Raw genomic sequence first — 25,289 nt, forward strand, 5'->3', positions numbered from 1 at the left:
CATATAACAGTTATCCACTATATAACATTCAACAGATTAAAAATATTAACTGCATAAGCCTAGGCCTAGATCAAAATGACAAACACTACTCGTATCGTCAAAGTGCCGTCGCTTCGGAAACCGCTCGGATGCTGCCTCCGATGATAGGCGAATGTATAGTGTGACGTCATATCATTTTGAGGGATGGAATCTAGTGCTGACCGATAGAAAACAACAACTTTTTGGCACTGCGGCAGTGCCGATAGAAAACGGCAGCTGTTTTCGCACTGCGGCAGTGCCGATAGCCACTACTGTTTTTTATACTCAGATTTTATTCATTCTCAGCCATTCACACCGTACCGGCATGTAGCGTGGCGTGGCGAAGAGTATCGGTTAGTTTAGCCTAAGATTAAAGAATAAATATATTCTCTTTTATTTAGATGCAGTGGTGGTGTGCGGTCCATGTTATCTTATGCTAGAATAGAGAGGGTTATTCATTCCCAACCGCACTTTTCTTTCGATGAGGAGTAAGGCCTAGGCCTACCTCCTAACTAAGTAAGGGCCTAGTTTTTTAGGAGGGTCCTAGGTCTGACTGAGGTCTTAGGCTGCTTAGGGCCTACCTAGGCTAGACTCGAGTCCTAAGTAGGCCATGAGTAAGGCACAGGCCTAGGCCTAGTTGTTGTGTCCCTGTAGTGCTGGGACGTATCTAAAATTTACCCGTAGGCCTAGATGTAACAGGCCTCGGAAGGGCCGGGAATTTTATACGTTAGAGAGTAGCCGCGGTTTCGGGTGTGTAGGGCCTTAGGCAGCCTGGGCCTACCCAGGCTAGGGCCGGCCTAGGCCTGCTGCCAAACCGGGTCTGGTCCTACCAGCCTACACTAGGCCTAGGCATTCGGTCAGCAACAAGACCTACTGTGTGTTTTTGGTAATTAAAAAATCGCCTACCGGTACTGTAGGCCTACCATCATTTTTTATTAGAGATCACGGTATAAATTACATAAATAATGAAAATTTAACCTCAAACCACACAACGTTAAGGCCGAGGTGGCAGCGCGTGTGAGTGTGTTGCGTGAACATTTGTGAACTGTAAAAAACATGCCAGTTCATGAGCCAATGCATGGAAATCTGATCTACTACATGTATTCATTTTCTTATTAAGGCATAATCTCTGTTTTGATATTGAATAATTAAATTCTATCAATTAGATAAATCAATCAATCAATTTTCTTTTTCTGTGATCAATCTGTCAATACACTTTTTTTTCCGCACTTTTTAAACTTCCATTGAAATTTGCCTAGTGATACGCATGCCTGTAGTGCTTCTATCAAGCAAGCTCATCTCCTTGGCCTAGCTCTCATGCTTATCCAATTCAGACCTAGGACCTTCAAGTAGGTCTTATCATCCAATCATTTATTAGCGGGGCATTTTACCAGGACACTATGGCGGACATCCTGGCTAAGTCCCTGGAAAGGGGGAGGGGGGCCAGGACTACAATTGAAAAGTGCATAAGTAGTAGTACTGTAGGCCAGACCTACAGTAGACTAGACGTGTGTGTAGAATAATACTCAGATAAGAAAGTATAATACATACGCCAACCAAGTATTGAAATGCAAGCCATTGTGTTGGGATTCAATATTTCGACATTAATTATGTCATAATGATGACATGATTAATGTCGAAATATTGAATGCCAACATGACGTGCATTTCTGTACTTGGAATAATATTTTATACTTTCTTATCTGAGATTAATCAGTGGACGTGACCTTTCAGTTTTTAGAATAATACTACTATAGTTTTCCTGAAGTCGGCTGGCTATTGGTATCACCAAACACACCAAAATACAGTAGGCCTAGGGCCTGGATTTACAGTGTTAAAAAGAAAACTCATTATTAAACTGGATCTGCCAAAACTGATTTATTTAACTTCAGAACCATGACATTAAGAATGATTGATTCTCTATCCAGTGACCAGTGTACCTTGTCGAATTCCTGTTTGCCGAGTCCATGGCCACTCTTTGCCAGTTCACCATAATCATGCCAACCCAGTTTGCTGAAACCCAATTTGCCGAAATTTGCTGTCACCATCGTACAAAAGTACAAAATATTGTGCTTTTGAAAACATGATGGGTGGGTCATCAAGGATCCGTAATACTGTGGGAAAAAAAAAACTCAAAGCCATGGTTGTCAGTGAAAATTAGAAATGAAATGCAGGGTTAGGCATCACATCATACCTAGTAGGGTAAAATACCATATGCGCCGACTAATGCAACTTTATGGAATACTTCCCCGGGGAGCTGTATTTGTGTCCTATATGTAATCCAATGACGCGATAAGTTGTCTACAATAATTATTATTATTATTATTTACTACATTATTATTACTGTATTATTATTATTATTATTATTATTAAATAAACTTCATTGTAAATATGCTTTAAGACATTTTATCTGATAGGCCTATTTAATAATTATTTTTGTTGATAGCCAATTTGTTATTCAACTTTGATTTACAATAAGACAAAAAGAATCGTTAAACTAAATTATGAATACACAGTGATCGCAACACGTTACTACAGTATTAATGTTTCACTAACTTTTAATTGACTTTCGGCAAACTGGGTTTCGGTAAACTGGGATTCATGGTTTTCGAGTCGGCAATCTGGCATTTGGCAAACTGAGTTTCGACAATCTGGCCTTGATCCACCTCATTATATGGTGCATTAAGTGTTTCTGATTTTCTTTCCAGAATTTATAGTATTGAACAGAGTCAACTGCTAAAATGGGAATGCAGAAGATCTTGCGAGGTGTAATGCAGTACCGGGCAACTGTGAAGCCTGGTATAGTAAAGCAGCTTAAGGCAGTCAGTGACCATCCTAAGGTTGGTTGCTATTCATTTTTTATGTTCTTCTTTTCCTAACATAGAATGGAACATTTGGGATTTTGGGCTTTTCTGAGTCATAGAAGGACCTTTTTTGAGGCTTAATATATGAAATGAAATGGATACTCTAATTGCACTATACTAAAAATGTGTATTTAAAGCCACCACTACTGTTTTTTTGATAATTTAAATCCATTTCAACATTTTGAAAATATAATCCATAAAGTACTTTAATAAATTGTATATGAAAATTATAGATTTTATTTATTGTTACATGAACCAGATTGTGTTGTACAGTATAATTCTTTTTCTATTTCCAACAAATTAAATTGTATAATTTGCAATATTTCATGTGCTATCGTGGACACTTAATCTATTGGGGGACGATGGACCACTGTGACTTGTCAGGAAAAAAGCTGGCACCACATTTGGACAACTTTGCATTTATTTATTTTTTTTTTGTGCAGCCCAAAGCTCTTGTGTTCTCTTGTATGGATAGCCGAATGCTTCCAACCCGGTTCACACAGACGGACATTGGAGATATATTTTTTGTTCGTAATCCTGGGAATGTGGTTGTGCCAAGTAATTTATGTTCCTTGTCTGATTCTGTAGAAGGGCCAGCAGCACTGGATATGGCATGTAATGTAGTAAAAGTTAAGGATGTTGTCGTACTTGGTCATTCAGACTGTAAGGTCAGTGTTTTAACCATTGATCGATTAGGCGATTGATTAGGTGATTGAATGATGAAATAGGCCCCGTTCCCACTCTGAACTTGTCCTGCCGCAAATGTAAATTGAGGTGTTTTTGCACATCATGCTCTTTATAGAGCACCCATATTGTAATTTATGTTATGAATTATCATTTTTTTGAAATGAACATTGTTTCTAAAATAATTCCCCCTAATATTAAGGCATATTTATTATCTTTGAATAGTTTTTTTTTCATATTGTGGGTTATTGATTATATTGTTTTTGCATGCATCAAATAGAAAAAAAAAATGAAATTTTTCCATACAATGCAATAATAAAAAGATATAAAAAGATACTGTACATTATAATACAATTGAAACAAAAAGAGTGCATGGAAGGCAGCTACAATAAGTTCTGCAGAACACTCACAGAGCTTCAGGATGTACAGTACAGTAGCCACCATTTTCAAAAGTTGAAAAATGGCCAGTACCATTTTGTATTTATTATTTATGCTTTTTATTAATTCATGTGCAACTAGTTTTAATCTACAGTAATCCTGCAATTTTTAAAATTTTTAACTGAATTTAATTATTAAATACCTTGCTCTATTTTTGCATTTCTTTACTTTTTTATATTCTCATTTTAGTGTTTCATGTTAATATTTAAGCATTAGCATTGAATATGTAATGTGGTGTTTATGTAAATTTCTCTATAACTTTTAAATCTTACCAAGTAAATCAATGTTCTGTTTAAATTAAATATATTACAAACAATGGCTATGTTCTCACACGGCAGCTAACGGTTAGCAGGATCCGGATCCTGCTAACTGTTAGCTGCCGTGCGTTTATGCAAGAAAATCCCGATCTGGATATCAACAATATGATTATCGAATCACTGGCCAATAAGAAACTGGAAATTGTAAAAGCATACGTGTGTTTGGTTGATGATAGAAACGCCCTCAACTTGCTAACCGATAGCACTTGCTAACCGTTAGCGGTATCTGGGTACCGCTAACGGTTAGCGCTAGCCGATCGGGCGTTCTCACGCGGGTGCTAATGATTAGCGCTAACGGTTAGCTCCCGATCCGGATACTAGGGCTCTCGTGAGAACCAGGCTAATAAAGTTTTCTTGAATCTAATCTTGAATTTGAATCTTGAATCTATACTGATATACACCCCAAGACTACAAAAAAGAAATCACTTTTGAAAATTTGTTCTTCGTCTTTGATTACAGGCAATGAATGCTTTGTATTCACTATGCTCATGTACAAAACATAAAGATGATGATGAAGTCCCACCAGACTCGCCTGTTAGCCGGTTTCTCAATCAGGTAGGCATGGCAACGATAGAGAAGTTTGAGGCTGTCAGGAAATGTGAGCCAGGGGCACTGCATTTCAAGAGTGAAGTGCCTAGCCTTTCATTTAGAGCATTCATAGACCCCGAGAAACAGTTGAGTCTCACAGACAAACTCTCACAGGTATGCTTGCTTTTTTTTTTCATTAGTCAATTGTTTTACCATTTTACGTTACCAACCAAAAAAAAATGCTTTTATGGTGAATGATGGCCAGCATTAATGAGACCAAATGACCTTCCTTCATTCTTAAATTCACTGCTTGTGCAACGCTTTGGCCTTTTATGTGGTTGGCTGATGGAATAGATTGCCATCAAAGATCTTACAATAACAAGAAAACATTCTCCGCGATTTTTGCACGCAAATCTTGTATCAACGTGGTGTAGGGTGCCCTCTCACAATTTCTATTACTTTGTAAATTTGACATCTATGGTCTTCGTGCAAATTCTGTAACAACCACTATGGTACCAATTAGGACGCCCTCTTGCAACTACAATTACTTTCTGTTTCTTTACATAAACCGCGGAGAATGCATTCTTGTTATAAGATCTTTGATTGCCATTAATGTGAGGCAGTGATATTTTTTGCTGTTGGCAATTCTAGGCTCATGTGCTTAAGCAAGTGAATAATTAATTATTATATCTAATGTCTATTAATACCTATGTAGCAGTGTCTTGCTCCATGTATAACTTCCACAGTAATGAATATTCATAATTTTTATTTATTTCGTAACAGGTGAACACTCTGCAACAGCTTGTCAATTTGTCAACCCACACTATGATCAAACCGCAGCTGCACGATGGCCGTGTTCGACTTCATGCCATGTGGTTTGACATCTTCACTGGTAATATGTTCATCTTTAGTTCTGAGTTGCAACGATTCATTGAGATACGAGAAGACACTATAGACCATCTTTTAAGTAGAGTAAAGCATAATGAATCTAAAGATCACATAGAAACACTAACAAACTCAGTAAAGATGTCAAAATAATATTTAAACTTAATTTGTATTTGGATTCTATAAACTATTTTAATGATACATTTTATTATATGTTTTTCATATAAAGTACATTCACCAAATTAGAGAAATACAGTATTAATTCAAAGTAATTACTATAACTGCCATATTTTGCCAGCTAGTGCAATCTCACTTTATAACCGGGCCCTCTCACTTCACTGTCGCCCACCCAACAGTCCCCCATTGTAATAGTTACGCAACTTCGTGAAAACCACTTCATTTCTTAATGAACTTTTGAAAAACCTTAAATGTCTATTTTTCATTCAAACAAAAAGGAGGCACAAATTATAAAGTTATACTGTTTATTCGATAATAAATCAAGCAAAATCTAATATAGTTAGATTGAGTTGTATACTTCTACAACAATAAATGCAATACTTTTTTAAACTCACATAATTTAAATTTTAGTTACTAATCAGAAATTATTTTTTAAATTTTTCAATTATAAATTTATTGCATATATATTTGGAATTGCATATTGCATGTTAGTGAAACAGTACTCGGAAATATGCAAAATCTCAGTTGTATAGGAGCCCAATTCATGTTGCGATTACGGTACATACAGGAACACAGCTTTTGTGAGATTGATACAGTATCTTCGTGTCGGTACTTGACTTAGTCCTTTAAGAGGTGTAGTTAGGGTGGGTGAAACCAGATTCAGTCTCAAGAAATAAGTTTTTATAGCAATTTGATCTTATAACCCATTAAACTTGCAAAAAACAGAAACAGGCCAAATATATGTCAGAATATATCCTGCAAATATACATTAGCTTCTAAACACAAAGTTATTCTGGAATATTTTAATCTGAATTGGCGTTCCTTAATCATGTTGAAAATATTACTTCTAATCATGAGTTTCTCAGGGTAACTATGTTTTCAGCGCCATTCTCTGCTCAATGTAAGCATGCACAATATCTTCTTTTTACACCAAATATTTATTGTAGAAGAATTTTCTGTTTCGTTTAATATTTACTTATTTATTGCATTTATAAATACATACATTTGAAGATTAAACCTTCATTATATTGAACATATTGAATACATTGCTTATTGTACTTTGCTCTGTTTTGTCATCCAATTGATTTTACAAGATAACTGGGTATTTAGAACAATGGAATGAGCCAACTGCTCAGAACTACCATTTTATTGTTTTTAAGATGTATCATGTAATGCCATTTGGAAAATTCACATTTTATTGTATACCTATAATATTAAATACTGATATTTATGATAAGAATACTGTATGTGTGCGTAAAAACACAATGAAATGTTGATTGGATTACAGTATACGAAACTGTTTATTTGAAACAATTCCTTAGTAGCAATATTTGCCGATTTTAGAATAGATAGGATGTTATTCATGTTTTGTAGTGAAGCTGTAGGTCGATTTTTTATATGCTTGCCTGCATTCCAGGGCCCATGCGTCTCATATCCTCCGATTGCCAGGATATTTTTCCTCACTAAACCCAAAAAGGAAGGAAGCTTTTTCTTTAACAACTCCACTCCCTAAAACCAAGGAATACAGTATACTATCAGATATTTTAGTCAAAATACTATAGTTGATCGGACTTTAATAAAGTAGAGCATTGTCCGACTTCCAACAGACATTATCAGTTATCTGTCAACGCTCTACATTACAACTCAATTAGCCAGTAAGCCCTTTAACGGCGAGCTCAGGTTAAGAGTTCTGACGGCGACTACATGTACTACCATAGGATCTGTGATACTACCATAGAGGACTAAACAATTACTTTATGATACTGCATTATCAAAAACGTATATATAAATTGTATAAGTGTTTGTCGCGTAAAGCTGGTTTTCCACTAGCGAATTTATTCGCGCGAATCAAAGCGTCGGTTCGCTTCCTGAGCTCTGATTGGTTGCGCATTTTTTTGCTTCACAAAATCTCCGATAGGGATGTGAATGCGCATGACCCGACGCTTTCGATACCGAGGTTGGTTTAAGTAAGCTGTAGTAAGTTGCGTTTTCTGACATTGACATCAGTGTGATGTAAGCCATGATCACAATATTGTCTGACAGGCGAAAGTCATATAGTGTTTTTGCTTTACAGTGATTGGCACAATACTGCTATCAAAATAAATATTAGATATGGTAGGTCTAGTTGTAATTTTAGAGATGCCCTAAAACCTCGAATTGAGAAGCCCAAGGGGTTAAATCTGCCCATCTGGCATTGAATCCCCCTCCTTATTTTGCAAAAGTAGCATAAAAAAGAAGCCCGTCTCGAAAGAAAGCCAATGAGCTTCTTTTCAAGAAAGCATGGGCTTTTTTAAAATTTTCTAGATATTACAGGATGTACACGGTACATGAATTTCAAAGATACAAAATAAATTAAAATCAAACTTGGTTTACACAGTAGTTTAGGTGATTTAACGCAGGTTAATACACTCCGTTATACAGAGGCCCTATTTAATGTTATATAGTAGTAATTCCCAAAATTTACAGCATTCATTTGAAAAGAAGCCCATCCCCCCTCTCTTAGCTTTACTTTGCTGAAGTAACCTCGGAAAGAAGTCCATCTCAAAAAGAAGACCATCCAAAGTTAGCATAAAAAAGGAAAAAAGAATCCCAGGGCTTTTCAAATCAAGGTATAGGCCTACGGTAATTAGCTAGCAGGTTGAAGTATTTGTTTGAATTTAAGCCTCTCGGTAATAATGAAACATAAACTGCAATAAAAAAGGCGTTTCGAGTAAATTTTGATGAATGTAACGATTGGACACTCTGTTCAGTCTTCACAAATAGTTTATATTGGCTATGTAATGAACCTATTTTTAGTGTCAATCAGACCATAGAGAAAATAGAAGCGTTCCGAGTAAATTTTGATGAATTTACTGTAACGATTGGACACTCTGTTCAGTCTTCACAACTATTTTATATCGGCAATGTAATGAACCTATTTTTAGTGTCAATGAGACTTAAAACAGTTGACCACTCAGAATAGAGCAACTCTGATACGCACGTATCCCACAAACACATGTTTGTGTACAATTAAGCTGTCGTTTTGTGGTACGTTGGCAACAACATCCAAGGGGCGGTGCTTAGGGAAAAACCGTTTGTTAATGTAATAAATAACACTTATACTATGATAAGTACAGTTATTAGTCCCTTTATGTCCAGGGATGAAATGCCTTTGGTTTTATTTTAACCTCATGATATTTATGTATTTCACTTCATAGGAAAGAATTTATTTTATGGGTAATAGTAAGGTTTTTCAAATTTTAATGGCATTTATTTTTATAAGTTCAGGACAAAAATTTCAGGGTATTTTTTCTTGTATTCCTACTGAATAGACGGATGTTTTTTTTTCTGTTAAAAACAATTATAAATGTATTAATCAACATGGTAATTTCCAAAGTGTATACATTACCCTTCTTTTTTGTTCCAATTCCGTGTCGATATAATAATTATGCCACGTGAAATTTGTTTTTTACAGATAGAGGGCGATCTTGCAACTCTGTCTTTTCCCATTCTTTACCAGAGTGTAAAAGATAAAAATCAATTTCGTAGTTCATCAAGAGTGGTAATGAACGACAGGCAAAATGCACAGTTCATCTATACAGTACTTGTAATAGGCTATGTTAAACTATGTTCATTTTTTTTTCAAATAACAGTGTATCAGATCACAGTGTCAAAAGCCCTTGACTTGAGTTCATTAAAAGTAAAACAATGGCACACACATACAAGTGATGTGGTTCTTGAGTAAAATCATATTAATGCAACCAAGGAGGTATGAAATAAATTATTTTATACCGCCTTGATACAACAATTTATCATCACACAGTGTATGTACATATATGTCAAAGATAGTATAAAATGATACATAGGTAATCTGGTAAGATTCACCTATGTATCATTCATTATTAGCGCATATGTAATAAGATTTTTAAAATGGTATGAAAATTTCAAATTGTGGTTCGCATAAGTACACCAATTATGTAAAATTTAATATAAAATGTCGATTTAGCAAAGAAAAGTATTTTACGTTGATACAAATTACCAATGTTATATCAAATACTGTATTATTATTTAAGTTAAACTGTCTAATTGAGGTGGTAATTTTTTAATTATTTAATTCTCAACCAACAGAGATGAAAACCTCCACTAATAGTTTGGAGAAAAACATACATAGACCTGTATAAGGAAACAAAATAAATGGTACAAGCTTACATCAAACAATCTTCATAATTTTAAGCTTAAACGAGGATAAACTATCATAAAAAAAATAATTTCATCAGAACTACTGAATTATATGTAACAGCTTTGAAATATGCCTCTCTTAGTAACGTCAACCCGACCAAATGGAACATAGATCAAGTTTTTAGTGCGAGTACAACCTAGGAACGTTTAGTTTAAACAAAGTAAAACATTACAATCAAATATAGTATTTAAACTTTTGTACAAAAAAAAAAAAAAAAAAAACACATCAAAAACAAATCTACTTTTTCTTAAGAATCAATATTTACAGTATAATCAGGACATGCTAAAAAATTAAAAAACCTACTTTGTATTCTATCAATACGATGGGCCCGAGTTGGAGAATTCGAGTTTGTAATAACAGAACAATACTGTACTGTACTCTAGGTGCGGACGAACAATCGTTTTATTGCTTTAATACAAACAAAATAGAGTATTCCCATCATTTATAAACCTACAGTTTCTCCCAAATCATACCCATCATTCGACTAGCATTTGACACAACATATTTAACATAACAGAAATTTAACTTGCTGTCAATAATTAAAACGCTTAAATCTTTGGCAAAAGTTTTATACAACATAAAATCTTACAAGGGTATAAAAGATTTCGCCATAAAATGTTGACAGGATGTAGAAAATAATCAAAATCCAAAATGCCATTGTCAAGTACTGTATATCACAGTGGTGTTGTAGCCCCCCCCCCTTTACAATTGAAGCTTAAAAAACAATGTTCTTGTAATAGTTCAGCAAATTTAATGTACAATTGCCTCAATTTCGTAGCCTCCAGGAACAATCGGGTCTTTTGAATCCCAACTATTCAAAGAGAACCATGAATTATTCAACCATGGCGACCGCTCCTTGCCATTGTATTCGATGAATTAACGTAAAGTCTTCCTCTATGAACCATCAATGATTGTGTTAGCATTACAAAAGAATTTGCTTGTCTAACCCCAAAGTGTCAAACCACAAACGTGTAGGCCTATGTGTAACTGCGATCAACCCGGCATGGCGTTCATGTTGAAGTATGCCTAAAAATAAGACCATTTACGATCTGCCTTCATTTTTTATAGTAACTCGTTTTAGTAGACTTCCGTGACAAGTTTATGGCATTTTTTCTTCAATTATTCACCTTCTGTTTCACGATTGATGGTGTACCCAAGGCCGTGTATACGGGCCCGTGTCAATAATAATGGTAAGTAGTATCATGGAGGAATTAAAGTAATTCCTTCATGGTAGTATACTGTACCTCCATAGCAGTAGGTATACTTTTGCTGTTCTAGCTTCAATCTGATACAATATTCTGAATAGTTAAACTTAAGCCTATGCATTGGTGACCCGTTTTCCTGTTCATTCATGAAATAAAACTACCGTAAAACAGCCTTGTGCTCATTTTTGAGATGGGCTTCTTTTCGAGGCTATTCGTGCAAAGTAAAGGAGGTGTGGGGGGGGGGGGGCTTCTTTTCAAATTGAATGCTGTACATTTTGGGAATTACTAATAAAACAATAAATAGGCCCACCGTAACATCAATCTGTATCATGTATCATTAAATTACCTAAACTACTGCATAAACCAAGCGTGTTATTAAATTTAATATGTTATTTTTTCACGTAGACCTACAGTGTATGTAATGTACTGTACATTACAGTGTATGTAATGTACAGTGCTATCTCGAAAAAAATAGAGCCCATGGGCCTCTTTCTGAGATGGGCTTTTGCAAACTAAAGAGGCGGATTCAATTCGAGATGGGCTTCTATTGGGATTAGGCCCACTGGGCTTCTATTCGATGTTTTACGGTAGTATTTTATGGGAAAATAATCTTATAAGAAATGATTGTCGAAAGAAAAAACATACTGTATTGGTTTGTTAGTTATGTTGTAATAAGTAAATTAATGCACTGAGAGGTAACAACCGATATTTACATATATAGGTGCCAGATTCCAAACTAGGCGTTAATTAATTAATCCATTTATCTTATCAAAATCAACATACAAATCACGGAAAAGAAAGTTTGGTACATACTCCAAGTATTGAAATGCACGTCATCGTGTTTAGATTCAATGTTTTGAATCTCTGGCAAATTTGAAGCAGGTTCAACCTTCCCGACAACAGTCGGCGATTGTATGGAAACCGAGGTCATCATTCCTGAATATTGAATCCCCACACGATGTGTGCATTTCAATACTTGGAGTATGTATTATACTTTCTTATCTAAGATCAATCTGTGGACCTTTCAGGTTTTGTAAAAATCACGGAAATTTCATAAAACCAGGGAACAGTGAAATTACACTGTTTCCTGATAAAACTGATAAAAAGTTAAAACAGATGTCGCAAAATTGCATAAAATTCAAATGAGAACAAATGAACATTGAAAAAGTTTAAAAACATTATAATAAAAGGTTAAAAATTATCTATATATATATATTTTTTAATGTTTTAAAATTATATATACACCATAGGCGGCGCTATACGATCTTTAGTTACAGAGGCCTTCACACACTGACGTCTCGCTGCTGAAATCGTAATGGCTTATAATTTTATAAACAATTGCCAAAAAAATCTATTACTAGTGACCAATCAAACATCCCCTCTATAAAAAAGCCATCTTTCTAGGTCCCTTTAAAAACTCCATAACGCCAATTTCAGCTCAAAATGTTCTTATTTTGTTCTTATTTTACACACTTTTCAAACATAGAAAATTATTATTGTACGGCAGTATACACTGTACTGGGAGGTGAAAGCGTCCCTGCAAAAGATGGCCCAATGAAACCAGGGGCGGATCTAGAGATGTCCAAAAGGGGGGCCGAAAGGGGGGCCGAAATTTGGGCCGATCGAGACAACAATGTCCTACGGGGTCCGAGGGCATGCCCCGCGAAATTTGTGTGTTCTAGACGCCCGAAAATAACGTTTGAAGCGTCCCGGGCTATCATTTTTTTCTTTTTCTTTCTTTTTTCTTTTTTTTACTTCCCAAAAGGGGGGTGGGGCCGGGGCCGGGCCGCCCCCCCCCCTAAATCCTCCCCTGGAAAGGCCCAGCAAAAAATGGCCCCGGTTAAAAAATGGCACCAAATGGGAGGTAGGTACACCTACTGTACTGTATTATAGAGGGTATTGCATAGTTGCACATAAGGTACTGATATAATTTTTTGGTTTTTCTAGTTTGACATTCTACCTCAGCCTCAATTTGTTCTTATTTTGTTCTTAATTTTTAGGCAATTTCAGCCTCAGTGTTATATATATAAAAAAAGTGTATAGAAGTATAGTTGTCTCAGGTCTACCACAGGTTAGTATATAGGCCTTACTTTTTACTCCATGGTGCCATTGGAAATACGGAGAGAGGTATTTTCGGGTCGCTGCTTCTAGACGCAGGGTTCCCGGAACGCCGCTCCGCCCTCAGCGGCGTGTGCGAAGCACAACTCTGAGTCAGAAGGGAACGTGAAATTTCGATAGTGGTTTCGTAGTCGATTTGCGAGAAAAACTTCAGCTACCCGTATTTCTCGACTGAGACGTCAGTGGGAGCTGTAATTTGTATGGCAAGGAGATGGTGCTACCCTTAATTCGTATTAAGGGAATTTACGCCCACAAACCTTGTAGTTATTAATATTTTGGTTATAATAGAAAATTTTTATATTTTGGTGATGTCACACTCACAATATAGTTTGCATGCATACGTCAAAAGCTAGATTACGTCACCTTTTCCTGGCAAGGCAAACTTCCCGGCGTGCTTTTTTGATGGATAAACAAACACCACTGCTTTGCACACGGATGCCTTGCCTAGCTAGGGCTACAAGAGGCGCATTGTTAGCATTGCATAATACTTAAACAACGTACGACTGCAACTGAATTATTCTTAGTTTTTTTTTTCTTATTTTAATTTATTTCTTTCGAAAGTGTACTTTCTATCACATATAATTGTACTGTCTACCTATTCTTATTATACCTCATCGTCCCCCGCTACACATTACATCAGTAGGCTAGCCCCCCCCCCGCTCCAGTACAGACGTTTGCTAGGCAACAGAACGTGATTGCACCTCCTTCCCAGGTGTTCTTGTAACATTTGCATATTGTTAGCTAACCAGTTGTGTGTATTTCTTTGTGAAAATGAGTACCGCGGCGTACTCATTTTCACAAAGCATTAGCATCCCCTCTTGGAAAGAGGGAACTTCGAAATAACTGTCTCCATAATTAATCACCGTAATTTAGCTTACACTTATGCATAGTGGGAGCACTTAAAATGTACAATAATCATTTCACTACCCGACAAACCCTTAACTTTATTCATGCATTACATAAATAGTTCCATCTTCCTGTACTCCAACGTCACATGGTAACAACCACTTGACTGCAGACCATTTCCGGTCGTGACACATTACTCTCCATTACTCTCCATAACGCAGCATCCCCTAGTTCCGTAACTTTCTATCTAGGCCTACATTCGGGAGTCTTCCTCGCTCTCTGTTTTCAAATATAGCCTTAAATCACACCCCTTTCTTTCTTTTTAATTTGTCTTTGTTTTTTGTTTACTTTTATTTTTTTTGTTAGGCAATTATGCTAAATACCAACATTATTCGAGCGCCTGCGAGTCATGTAGGCCTACCTAATAACCACTGCGTATCGGTGGTCTCAAGTTGCAGGTGAACGGTCTGTTTCGGTTATTTACTTTAGCATGGTAATATTAGTTAGTTATTAAACTTTAACGAAGTTTTCATTTAGGTAAGATGGAACAGATTGGAACTTTATTTTTTACATTCAATAAACCAAGGTTATCAAGCTCTTTGCCTCACGAGTTCTGGATCATTCTTTCATGATGAATTTAACCATACTATTTGCAGAACCTGGAGTTGTTATTAAATTTCCGTGTGATTGCTGAAAACCAAAATGGGCATGCGCAGTCAAAATGACATTGAATTAGAGCAGAAAATAGTATTTTTCTAGAATTTTCATTTAGGAAAAATGCTTGTATAGAAGAATTTTTATCTTGCAGAAATGGTGTTAATGGCTGTGTTATACAAAGTTTTCACAGGACAGAGACTGATCAAGTGACATTGCTAAGTAACTTATGGAAGGGAATTCTTTAACTTGGCATTCTTCAATATGTACTTGTTCCAAAAAGGATTGTTCAGTTTTGCCCAGGTGAATAGTTAACTTGTTATCTTTATATTAACCCAGACGGCAAGTCTCCAATTCTGTACTTAGACTACTCGCCAATATCGTGGGTCTTTACCCGACACCATCAGAACACTGTCGTCGGCATATAATATAAGCATAAGATTTACATTAATCGGCATATCATTAACATACCAGAGGAACAGAAGTGGGTAGTACTGTATACGTCTTTGTGGGACACCGTATGTTATGAAGTGGCTTTGATTCTGCTTTGTTGACACACATGAATTGTTGCTTGTTGTATAGATAAGATTTAAACCAAATTAGTAGATCCTATTTCCATTGCTTTTAATTTACATGTCAAGATACCATGGTCAACCGTATCGAAGGCTTGAAGGTATAACGATACCGTTCCAGAATAATTTCCATTGACATTTGAGTTTACGGATTTAGTCCGTCATATGTACCAAACATGAATCAAATTATCATTCCATGTTTTTTTTTCAGTAATTCGTCGTCAAAATCCTATTTAATAAATATGGTCGATCTCTTCTTTTGCGCCTCCATTCCTTCTATGAGGTTAATTGCGAATGTATTGCTGTTAAAAAACGGCAAACGAAAAACCAAAAACCAAGACTTATAAACTAACTAACTAACTAAGGCAAATATCTCACACAGTAAACATCGTTCTAATTTTATATATACTTAGTATCATTATTAGTATATAACTTATATAATATTTTTTATTTTCCCCAGATGCCGTACGTGTGAATCCAGGACACAAGTGATGTAGCAAACCTTACGGAGCCAAAAGGAGTAGAAAAGCATATTAATGTCCATCAACTTGTTGCTGTTATGATATCTTTGTAGAGACTAGCAATACAACCACCACACCGAATAAATCCAATCAAATACATATCATCATGTCCTTAAGACGTAGGATCATTTATTTTACTGCTCTGCTGAGTTCTATTTTCATATTCGTACAGGCAATACTATTTTATATCTCGATAACTAAAAGTGAAAGTACATCGGGCATTAAACGCCAGCTCTTTGAACAACCGCATGTTGCAAGTAACTTTCTAAAAAATAGTATAAATAACAAAACAGCGCTAAAAGAACGCGAACGCAAATTAACAATTAACGGAAAGCCCAAAAAGTCAGTCGTTGGAAAGTACTCAAAAACACTACAGAATTGGCCAGATGTCAGTGACATAGGAGGGGATTCAAGGATCCAGTATCACATCTCTGGTTCCGAGTTCCATAAACGCTGGGATGTCAACTGCACAAAGATTATAAATGGTGAGCAGCCGTATGTACACGACGTATACGCCATGTTAGAAGATCACAGAGACATTGAAAAGAACCTTCCAGTACCTGACGACATCGATGTATTAAGTTGGATGGCAGATTGCGATGAATACAAAGCTAGACGAAAATATCCAACTAAGCCCTTTTCAAAGGAAGAAGGAGATTTTCCATTGGCGTATATAATCGTAACTCACAAAGAGTCTGCACAGTTGGAGAGACTGCTGCGCGCCATTTATCATCCACAGAATGTTTATTGCGTTCATCCGGATGCTAAGTCGCCACATGCATTCCATAGTGTTGTACATAAACTATCTGAATGTTTTGATAACGTCTTCGTTGCTTCAAAACTTGAGAGTGTACAGTACGCCGGATACACAAGATTATTGGCCGATATTAACTGTATGGATGATCTTTTGCGCAGACCTGAACCATGGAAATATGCAATGAATATGTGCGCACAAGATTTTCCACTGAAAACTAATCTGGAAATAGTTCAGCAACTCAAAATGTATAAAGGACATAATGATATTAACGGTATATTACCCCCACGGTACATACAGAGCAGAACTCGATTCATATACCGCACGACGCTAACGGGAAAGTTAACTTCAACGGCTAAAAGGAAAACAAATCCTCCACATGGCTTGACGATATACTTTGGAAATGCGTATTACGCCGCAACACGACGCTTTGTAAATTACATCATCAATGACCAGGTAGCCATTGATCTCCTGAGATGGTCAAACGATACATATAGCCCGGACGAACACTACTGGGTGACATTGCAGAGGGATAAAAGGACTCCTGGTGGGTATCCTAACGCGACATGGGATGAGAATGTACGATTCATGAAATGGGGAGACATACCAAAACACCCACCATGCAAAGGAAAATACGTACGCGGCTTGTGTGTCTTTGGAGTCGGTTACATGGAATATCTGACTCGTCAACCTCATCTGCTAGCCAATAAGTTCTACTACAGTTTCGATCCTATAACCTTACAATGTATTGAGGAGCTACTTGATTACAGGACTGCCTATCCTGAAACTGTAAACATCTTTCAGAATTTTCCCATTACGGATATGGTGTGGCAAAACCATATTGCATTTTAACTCTTTAACCAGGAACAGAAAATCTAGGCAAATACAAATGCTATTTTAAACAGAATGTAGAATATTACATTTTAATTTGTAAGATAAACAAATCTATTACAAACGTTTGACACACATACTAAATGGAGAAATAGGCATATTCTGGTATCACTTGCAAATGGATTTTAATTATTTTCACAATATTTCGCTATATGGTCACTTCAAGTTTACATAATGACCCGAGGAAACCATAGTATATGAAAAATAAATTTTAATTGATTTTTTAAAGTGCTAGTCCATTATCATTTTTTGAAAGGCTCAGTGGTATTGGAACTTAATATAGCAACGCTCAGGCCCGTAGCCAGGGGGGTTTTTATGGGTTCGGGCGAACCCCCCTTTTTCAGCGAACCCCCCTTTTGCCAGCGAACCCCCTTAGCCAGAAAACGATCCCCCGTTTCCAAGATAGTGCAATTTATTACTCTTATACACATCTAGATGTGTATAAGAGACAGACCTAATAACCACTGCGTATCGGTGGTCTCAAGTTGCAGGTGAACGGTCTGTTTCGGTTATTTACTTTAGCATGGTAATATTAGTTAGTTATTAAACTTTAACGAAGTTTTCATTTAGGTAAGATGGAACAGATTGGAACTTTATTTTTTACATTCAATAAACCAAGGTTATCAAGCTCTTTGCCTCACGAGTTCTGGATCATTCTTTCATGATGAATTTAACCATACTATTTGCAGAACCTGGAGTTGTTATTAAATTTCCGTGTGATTGCTGAAAACCAAAATGGGCATGCGCAGTCAAAATGACATTGAATTAGAGCAGAAAATAGTATTTTTCTAGAATTTTCATTTAGGAAAAATGCTTGTATAGAAGAATTTTTATCTTGCAGAAATGGTGTTAATGGCTGTGTTATACAAAGTTTTCACAGGACAGAGACTGATCAAGTGACATTGCTAAGTAACTTATGGAAGGGAATTCTTTAACTTGGCATTCTTCAATATGTACTCTGTCTCTTATACACATCTAGATGTGTATAAGAGACAGCCTACAGTGTATGTAATGTAAGCACTTACAGTGGATATGCGCGCTATACAAATCATTATTATTATCTTCGCCATGAGATATATGTTTTCAGTCATGTAAAATGTGTGTGTGTGTGTGTGTGTGTGTGTGTGTGTGTGTGTGTGTATAACAACAGACTTTCAATAAATCACAATAAGTAACTTCATTCTGTTTCGAAGCCCCCAAATGTCACAATATCTTGACCTTTCACCCTTCAAGATCTATATCGATAATCATGACATAGCAATTGTTCAATATACCGAATTCTTAGGTTTCATCTTGATTGTGGTTTAACATGTAAGAAGCAGATAAACGAAATTATTCTTATTATACCTCTATGTCTCCTTCTCAATAATACCCCCATGGTTACACCTAGCGTATAACAGGCGTTTCCATGGTATAGGCCGTATTACGCGCTTATCACCATGAGAACAGACTGAAGTGACGCATGTAATTCCAAGTATTCTAAACATTTGAAATGATGCGCGGCGGCCTCTTCTCGTCTTGTTCTTCACAATTAGATATTTTATTTTTATTTTGTAGATATCTTTTGACTTTGTAACTACTTCCAGCTTTAGTCTAAGCTAGTCCTACGTCTCTATAGTAGGATCTATGATATGACCTTACTTCAAAATAGGCTAGTATAATTATATGGATCTCGGCCTAAGCCTAGCCAATCGAGAGTTATTTCTGAGATGATGTGGTGGTGTTCGCTATGGTAGGAAAATTGATTCTCTGGATGATGGTGAATTTTTCTTATTTTATTAATATCAGATTACAGGCAAGAGGTAATGAATCAGACCTTGTAATCATTTTATATAAATTGCCTTTACTATGTATTTATTTATTTGTTCTTTATTGAGTGGCTTTTTCAATAAATTTAAATAAACAAAAATTGATTCTCTGCTCGACGATGGTGTATTTTTCTCCAGGTATTTAGGCCTAGCCTAGAAAGTGGCCCTTTCAAACATAATAAAATAATGTTCTATTCAGAGGGCTTAGGTCTAGGCCCTCCTAGGCATAGAGACTATGGCCTGCAGCATCACATTAGTATTTACAGTTAGGCATAATGTAATGTGCCTTTTTTTAGAACAGCAAATACAACGCATGATAATACATAGTATTTAAAAAAAGATATTCAATAATTGTATTGTTGTATAGCGTTTCTAGATAGACAAGGGAGCTTGAAAGATAAACCGTTAATACAAATGGTTTCTTAAAAACAATAACACTGAATATTCTTCCTGAAAAATGCTAGAAGTATTCTGCTGTCAAGATGACCACTGGATGTACCACAATACGTCATTGCCATGCAACCACTTAGATCAAGGCGCCACTAGCGGTTATCAACAGATGCTGAGTTGGGCTGAACATCAATTTCCTTCTCAAGATGTTACAAATGTTTTCAACGAAAGTCTGTTGAATTTTATGATAAAGGAACAGCTTTGGATGGAAGCAGCAAAATCGGTTTGTGTTACACGTATAATAATATCTCAATGACTGATTTTTCTTTTACCAACAAACGAGGATACAATGATCCTCTATTTTAGGGCCTATTTTACATCAAATGACCATAGGATTTCATGCATAATCACAGATTTCCAATGCGTATGGTGCAACTTTTTAATCTTCAGTGCAACATTTTGAATCGATTTATTGATTGGCCTACACCTAAATTTAACGTGAAGTTGTGTACAGAGCTTAATATGCATTCCTTCCAACCACAGGGTTCTGGGTTCAGTTCCTGTCGATGTTACAGGATTTATTTTCACGACAACTCCACTCCCTAAAGCCAAATTTACCACACGACGACGTCATATCATCGCGTAGTTTGTATTCTTCAACACTGCGCGCATATGTATCGTGTCGTTGTCGTGTCGTAATCGAGTCTAGTGTAGGCCTAAAATGTGGCTTAAGCCCCATAAAGTGAAATGTTTATTTACAGCATCTTGTCCGTATGTTTGTCTTGTGACAGGTACTGCAACGTATGACAGTCATGTGCCTAAAAAATAAAATAAAATGAATAAACTTCTGTCTGTGACTTATCAGACTTTATGGAAAAACAACATAATATATTTAACACTATCCTATTCTACAGGACGCTGACGTTGAAATCTTCTGGATGGGTATGAAATTGAACCCAGCAAACAAGCTAAATAATCCCGAGACGGCGTCAGATGTGAACAATCCACTTAGCTCAATGTTTCTCGACCGTTTGCAAAATAGAAAGGCGCATGATCATGTTTGCGTGGAGGCTACGGCTATCACTAACGATACGACGACTTTTGCAAACGCTTGCTGGAGCGCTTACTTGGAGGTTCTATCTAAACCATCTGGTGAGTGCCAAAGTGATTTCATCCGTAGGCGTCCCTCAGTTTATGTTGGTTCTGTATCATAGACCTATTTAACCTAATAGCATATAATGGATAATATACAAGAATGGTATAACAAGAAACAGATTAAAAATTAACATTAAAAAAACTAAATGTATGCTTATAAAAAACAAACAAGTTGTTCCGCCCCATAATTTTAATATCCATTTTGGAGATCAGTCTATTGAAAATGTCCAACACATACGATACCTTGGACTAGGAATAGATGAAACTCTTACGTGGGAACACCACACTAAATTAACACTAACAGTTAGCTCTAAATACAATTTACTCTCAAAAATTGCATAGACTTAACTTTGAACGAAAATACCGTACTCGAGCGAATAAAATATTTTTTTTGCACTTTTTGAGGGGCGCTTATTCAAACGGGGGGCTTATTTAAACGGGGCGCTTTTGAAAACTGAGTGGAAATTGAGGGGGCGCTTATGGGAATAGACGAAAATCGAGGGGTTCTTATGGGAAATTAATAAATTCAAGAGGCACTTTTTGAATGAAAAAAGATTATATAAGGACATTACGAATGGTGGTTAGTCGAAAAAGATAATAATCGTCCAGAGAACGTAGCTCATGACAAGAATGCGTGAATATTTACATAACAGCAAAATAGCAGATGCAATTAGTGGTGGTGGGTAGTGGTTAGCTTGTTGGCCATCGGCCGATTAAGATTAGCAGGATGGCGAGATCATTGTATTTTTTCTTGAAAACTCAGATGAGAATGTGCTAAAGTTCGGAAATAGAAAAAGAGGACTAGGACTAGGCATAGACAAAATCTAAAAAGAGTAAAGCTGGAAATATACTGTCTGTCCAGGGATCGGAGCTCTCATCTGTCCAAGAGAAATATCATTTTGACCTAAGAAGAATGTGTTTCTACTCTGCAGCTCAAATCATGCCAACAACCACAGTCCCAGGATTGATTGGATTATTGACTTGCTAAAAAGAAAATCTTATGATATTAAGGGGCGCTTATTCAAATGAAATTCAAGGAAATTTTTCACGTTATTCGGAGCGCTTATTCAAACGGGGCGCTTTTCGCGCGAGTACGGTATGTTAAACAAATTATACTTAACTACAACACAGCCATGTATAGATTATAACATTTCAGTCTGGGGAAATACCAGCAAATAAATAAATAAATAATACAATAACTTACAGACTGCAAAAGAGAGCACCACGCATAGTTACGAATAACTTTGATTATCTCGATACATGTAGAGGAAATAATCGAAAATTTTTGTCATGGAAATTATTTTAAAAACGAAGGGATTATAGTATTGAATGTTTAATGTTTTAACGGCAATGCGCTTCCTAGACTTTGTAATGAAATAGAGATGGTATTTGATCGACACGGGTATGACACAAGAAATGCAGATTCACTAAACATTGTAACTCCAAAAGTGAATTTAAATATAACCAAGACTTCACTTAGATATGCTGGTGCAAATGTTTAGAATATACTGCCGCAGATATTAAAAGAATCGACCAGTTATTTTAATTTCAAATTAAACCGTAAGAATAAAATTCAATAATCTAAATTAAACTACCGCTTTTACAATATTCTAAATTGTACAACTTTTATCCTTGTTTTTAATGGTGTGACTAAGCTATTTATATTTCTTAAAACAATTTTACCATTCGTTTTACTACTGAATTTTAATATTTTAATATGTGATTAAGACGTGTATCATTGTTTTACCTTACCTTGTGAATTCTGTCGATGTATTTTAACGAAATTCAATGTATTCTATATTAATTTAAACATGACCATTTTAAAAGCAGACTGATACATTTTGTCTGAAATTGTATTCTGTATTAATTTATGTTTTAGATAAAAAAAATAAAAAAATAAGTAAAAAAAATAATAATAATAATAAAAACATGCATCTTGAAGTCGGTGTTAAGCGGTTATTGGCCAACGATGACTTTCGTAGCAATAAAAGAAATTGAATTGATTTGAATTGAATAAGATCCATTACATCTTCGGCCTGATAATTTTTTTTACAAATTTATGTAAAGAAATTGTTGCTATAGGTCCTAATATTTATCATGTACCGTATGTCTTGAATATAAGTGAATCGGTCAACATAGTAGAACAAATTGTCACGTTTGTTTTGTACTTTTTATGGTAATAATAATTTGAAAAAAACAGATTTGACGCTATATGGCCTATCGACAAATTAAATACACTAGCAGTTAAATGTATCATTTATAAGTATGGACTAAGAATTATCACTTATATCTGCAGTTTGTATAAATGAATGGACGTCCTGGTCAGATTGTGTGGATGGAATGAGGACGAGGGAAAGAGGATGCGCAGTCAGAGAAACTGGATGTATAACATACCCAGAAATAGGAACAGGAACCTGTGAACTACTAGGTAACAGCAACTTTCTTAACAACATATGAAACAAATTTCAACATAAAAATTAATCATTTTCTCTATCAATGAAATGATGTCACTCACTGCGCACGACGGTCGTCTGCCGACGCGATTCTATAAAGAAAACAATGCGAAGACGCGCGCGCAACGGATCGTTTTTAATGACGATCCGTTCGGACTGCCACCGACAATTAGCAGACGGCGTCGCGTCGTCTTTCGATCACAGAGAACGGAGTTGGATTCGTCGCGCAGTGAGTGCCACCCGGCTTTACATTCCTTATGAATCTCAATTACATGTACATAGTTGCTCATTCATATTTATCAAAACTATCAAAATTTGGCTCTAAAAGACGCTGCAACAGAACAACAGGGGGAGAGAGAGAGAGAGAGAGCTTCTTTATATCAAATAGTCACAATAGACACACATGGTTTAATCTGGCTAAATATTTAAGTATGATACAGCCTTAAGCTGGGTACTCACTTTGCTCGACGGTCGTCGGCCGACGCGACTCTATGAAGAACGCAAAGCGACGACGCGCGAAATTCTAGAATTTCCCCGACGGGGATCCGAAGTCCCCGACGGGGGCGAGGGCTAATGTCCCCGACGAGAAAAAAGTGGGCGTGGTCGGGCGGCGAAAGTGGTCCAGGGAACGTATCCCCCCCCCCCGAAAATAATGAAAATTTAGGGGTTTCAAAGGCTAATTTAATCGACTTTAGAGTCTATTCTATAGTAGTAGGCCTATTAATATGTACAAATACATATATTTTTTAAATTTTTTCCCCCGACGAATTGTGGTTTTTCTGGATCTAGGGGCCGTTTTATTTTGGATATTTAATAACTAAACAAATGATCTTAAATTTTCCTATCGTACGTTAGTTTTTCATAGGCACATTTTATTTTCTCCATAGAACTAATTTTTCCTGAAAATGACACAATTATAGCGACTCCCGGGGAGAGACTTAGAATGAGATTTAGAGCTAAGGAGAACCCACTTTCAACGGTGATGTTTCAATTACCTTATGGGCCAGCCTCTGCCACACTGACAACAGACGGAACCTTTGATTGGTTGGTTCCCAGCGGCACATTCGTTGATGAGGATATTTTCGTTAATGTATTACTCTATAACAACGACGGCCATCAGCGCAACATTAATTTGACTGTGGAAATCATAAGTTGTCCATGTGTTGGAGGGTACGGAGTATGCGTAGAGCGAACTGGGGTCAGTCAAGGGCTGGGTGTTTATGATTGCGATTGCGAAGTGGGAAGGTTTGGTAAGTGAACAATACCAAACACAAATAATTGTTAGCTGAAAAGTAGAAATAAACAGGCAAATAATGGCTTTCATGTATAAGATTAAATTGGTAACATTTGCTGTCCCTGTAAACTATATCATGACGTATGGCCTGCTTTTACGCCATTTACCGCAGAAGTATATTTTCACCTTATAACCCTTCCGCTGTACATGTATGAAAAACGGTAACGGCAGAAATCATGTTGACCAGTGTCCATCAAAAGAGGGCCCAGTTTTTGTTTTTGTTTTTTTAACAATAATAGAGAAGTGCCCAGGGAAACTCCCACATTGAATGGGGGATTTGAAGTAACATGTACTTTTACGATCAAAAGTAACTAAAGCATCACTAGTTGTCAGCTACTTGCCGAAACTATACGGAAATTTTATGCGACTCACAGGCGATGAGAATGTCTATGTAACAGTGGTTAAGCGTTGGTTAGTACGGTACCAGTTGCTAGTCGGACGTGACGTAAGTACTCTGGGAAACCAGTTAGTTCTTCCAGCCCAATACGCCTCTGAGACT

The 25,289-nt window shown here is 36.3% G+C and overlaps 3 protein-coding genes across 4 annotated transcripts in view; all 3 read left to right on the plus strand.

Annotated features, from left to right (window-relative positions):
- Positions 1–217: 217 nt before the first annotated feature.
- LOC117100506 (beta carbonic anhydrase 1-like) lies at positions 218–7,150 on the plus strand. Its single transcript, XM_033240236.1, has 5 exons — positions 218–371; positions 2,726–2,857; positions 3,325–3,549; positions 4,780–5,022; positions 5,632–7,150. The coding sequence occupies exons 2-5, from the start codon at positions 2,759–2,761 to the stop codon at positions 5,884–5,886; spliced, it is 822 nt and encodes a 273-aa protein (XP_033096127.1). The 5' UTR covers positions 218–371; positions 2,726–2,758; the 3' UTR covers positions 5,887–7,150.
- Positions 7,151–10,903: 3,753 nt separating this feature from the next.
- LOC117100505 (N-acetyllactosaminide beta-1,6-N-acetylglucosaminyl-transferase-like) lies at positions 10,904–17,918 on the plus strand. 2 transcript variants are annotated; one of them, XM_033240233.1, is made up of 3 exons: positions 10,904–11,319; positions 15,107–15,255; positions 15,985–17,918. In XM_033240233.1, exon 3 carries the CDS (start codon positions 16,152–16,154, stop codon positions 17,649–17,651), a length of 1,500 nt encoding a protein of 499 aa, XP_033096124.1. In that variant the 5' UTR covers positions 10,904–11,319; positions 15,107–15,255; positions 15,985–16,151; the 3' UTR covers positions 17,652–17,918. The 2 variants fall into 2 exon arrangements, with proteins under 2 accessions (XP_033096124.1, XP_033096125.1); XM_033240234.1 differs by lacking the exon at positions 15,107–15,255.
- Positions 17,919–18,796: 878 nt separating this feature from the next.
- LOC117100558 (von Willebrand factor D and EGF domain-containing protein-like) overlaps positions 18,797–25,289 on the plus strand; it is a 7,963-nt gene continuing 1,470 nt past the window's right edge. Inside the window, exons 1-4 of the mRNA XM_033240332.1 lie at positions 18,797–20,171; positions 20,803–21,040; positions 23,340–23,471; positions 24,384–24,746. Of these exons, the coding sequence (XP_033096223.1) occupies positions 19,956–20,171; positions 20,803–21,040; positions 23,340–23,471; positions 24,384–24,746 (949 nt within the window). The 5' untranslated portion in view covers positions 18,797–19,955. The remainder of the gene's footprint in view (positions 20,172–20,802; positions 21,041–23,339; positions 23,472–24,383; positions 24,747–25,289) is intronic.

Source organism: Anneissia japonica, unplaced genomic scaffold, assembly GCF_011630105.1.
Source record: "Anneissia japonica isolate Jap-2015-1 unplaced genomic scaffold, ASM1163010v1 scaffold685_len2926416_cov193, whole genome shotgun sequence".
Classification (NCBI taxonomy): domain Eukaryota; kingdom Metazoa; phylum Echinodermata; class Crinoidea; order Comatulida; family Comatulidae; genus Anneissia; species Anneissia japonica.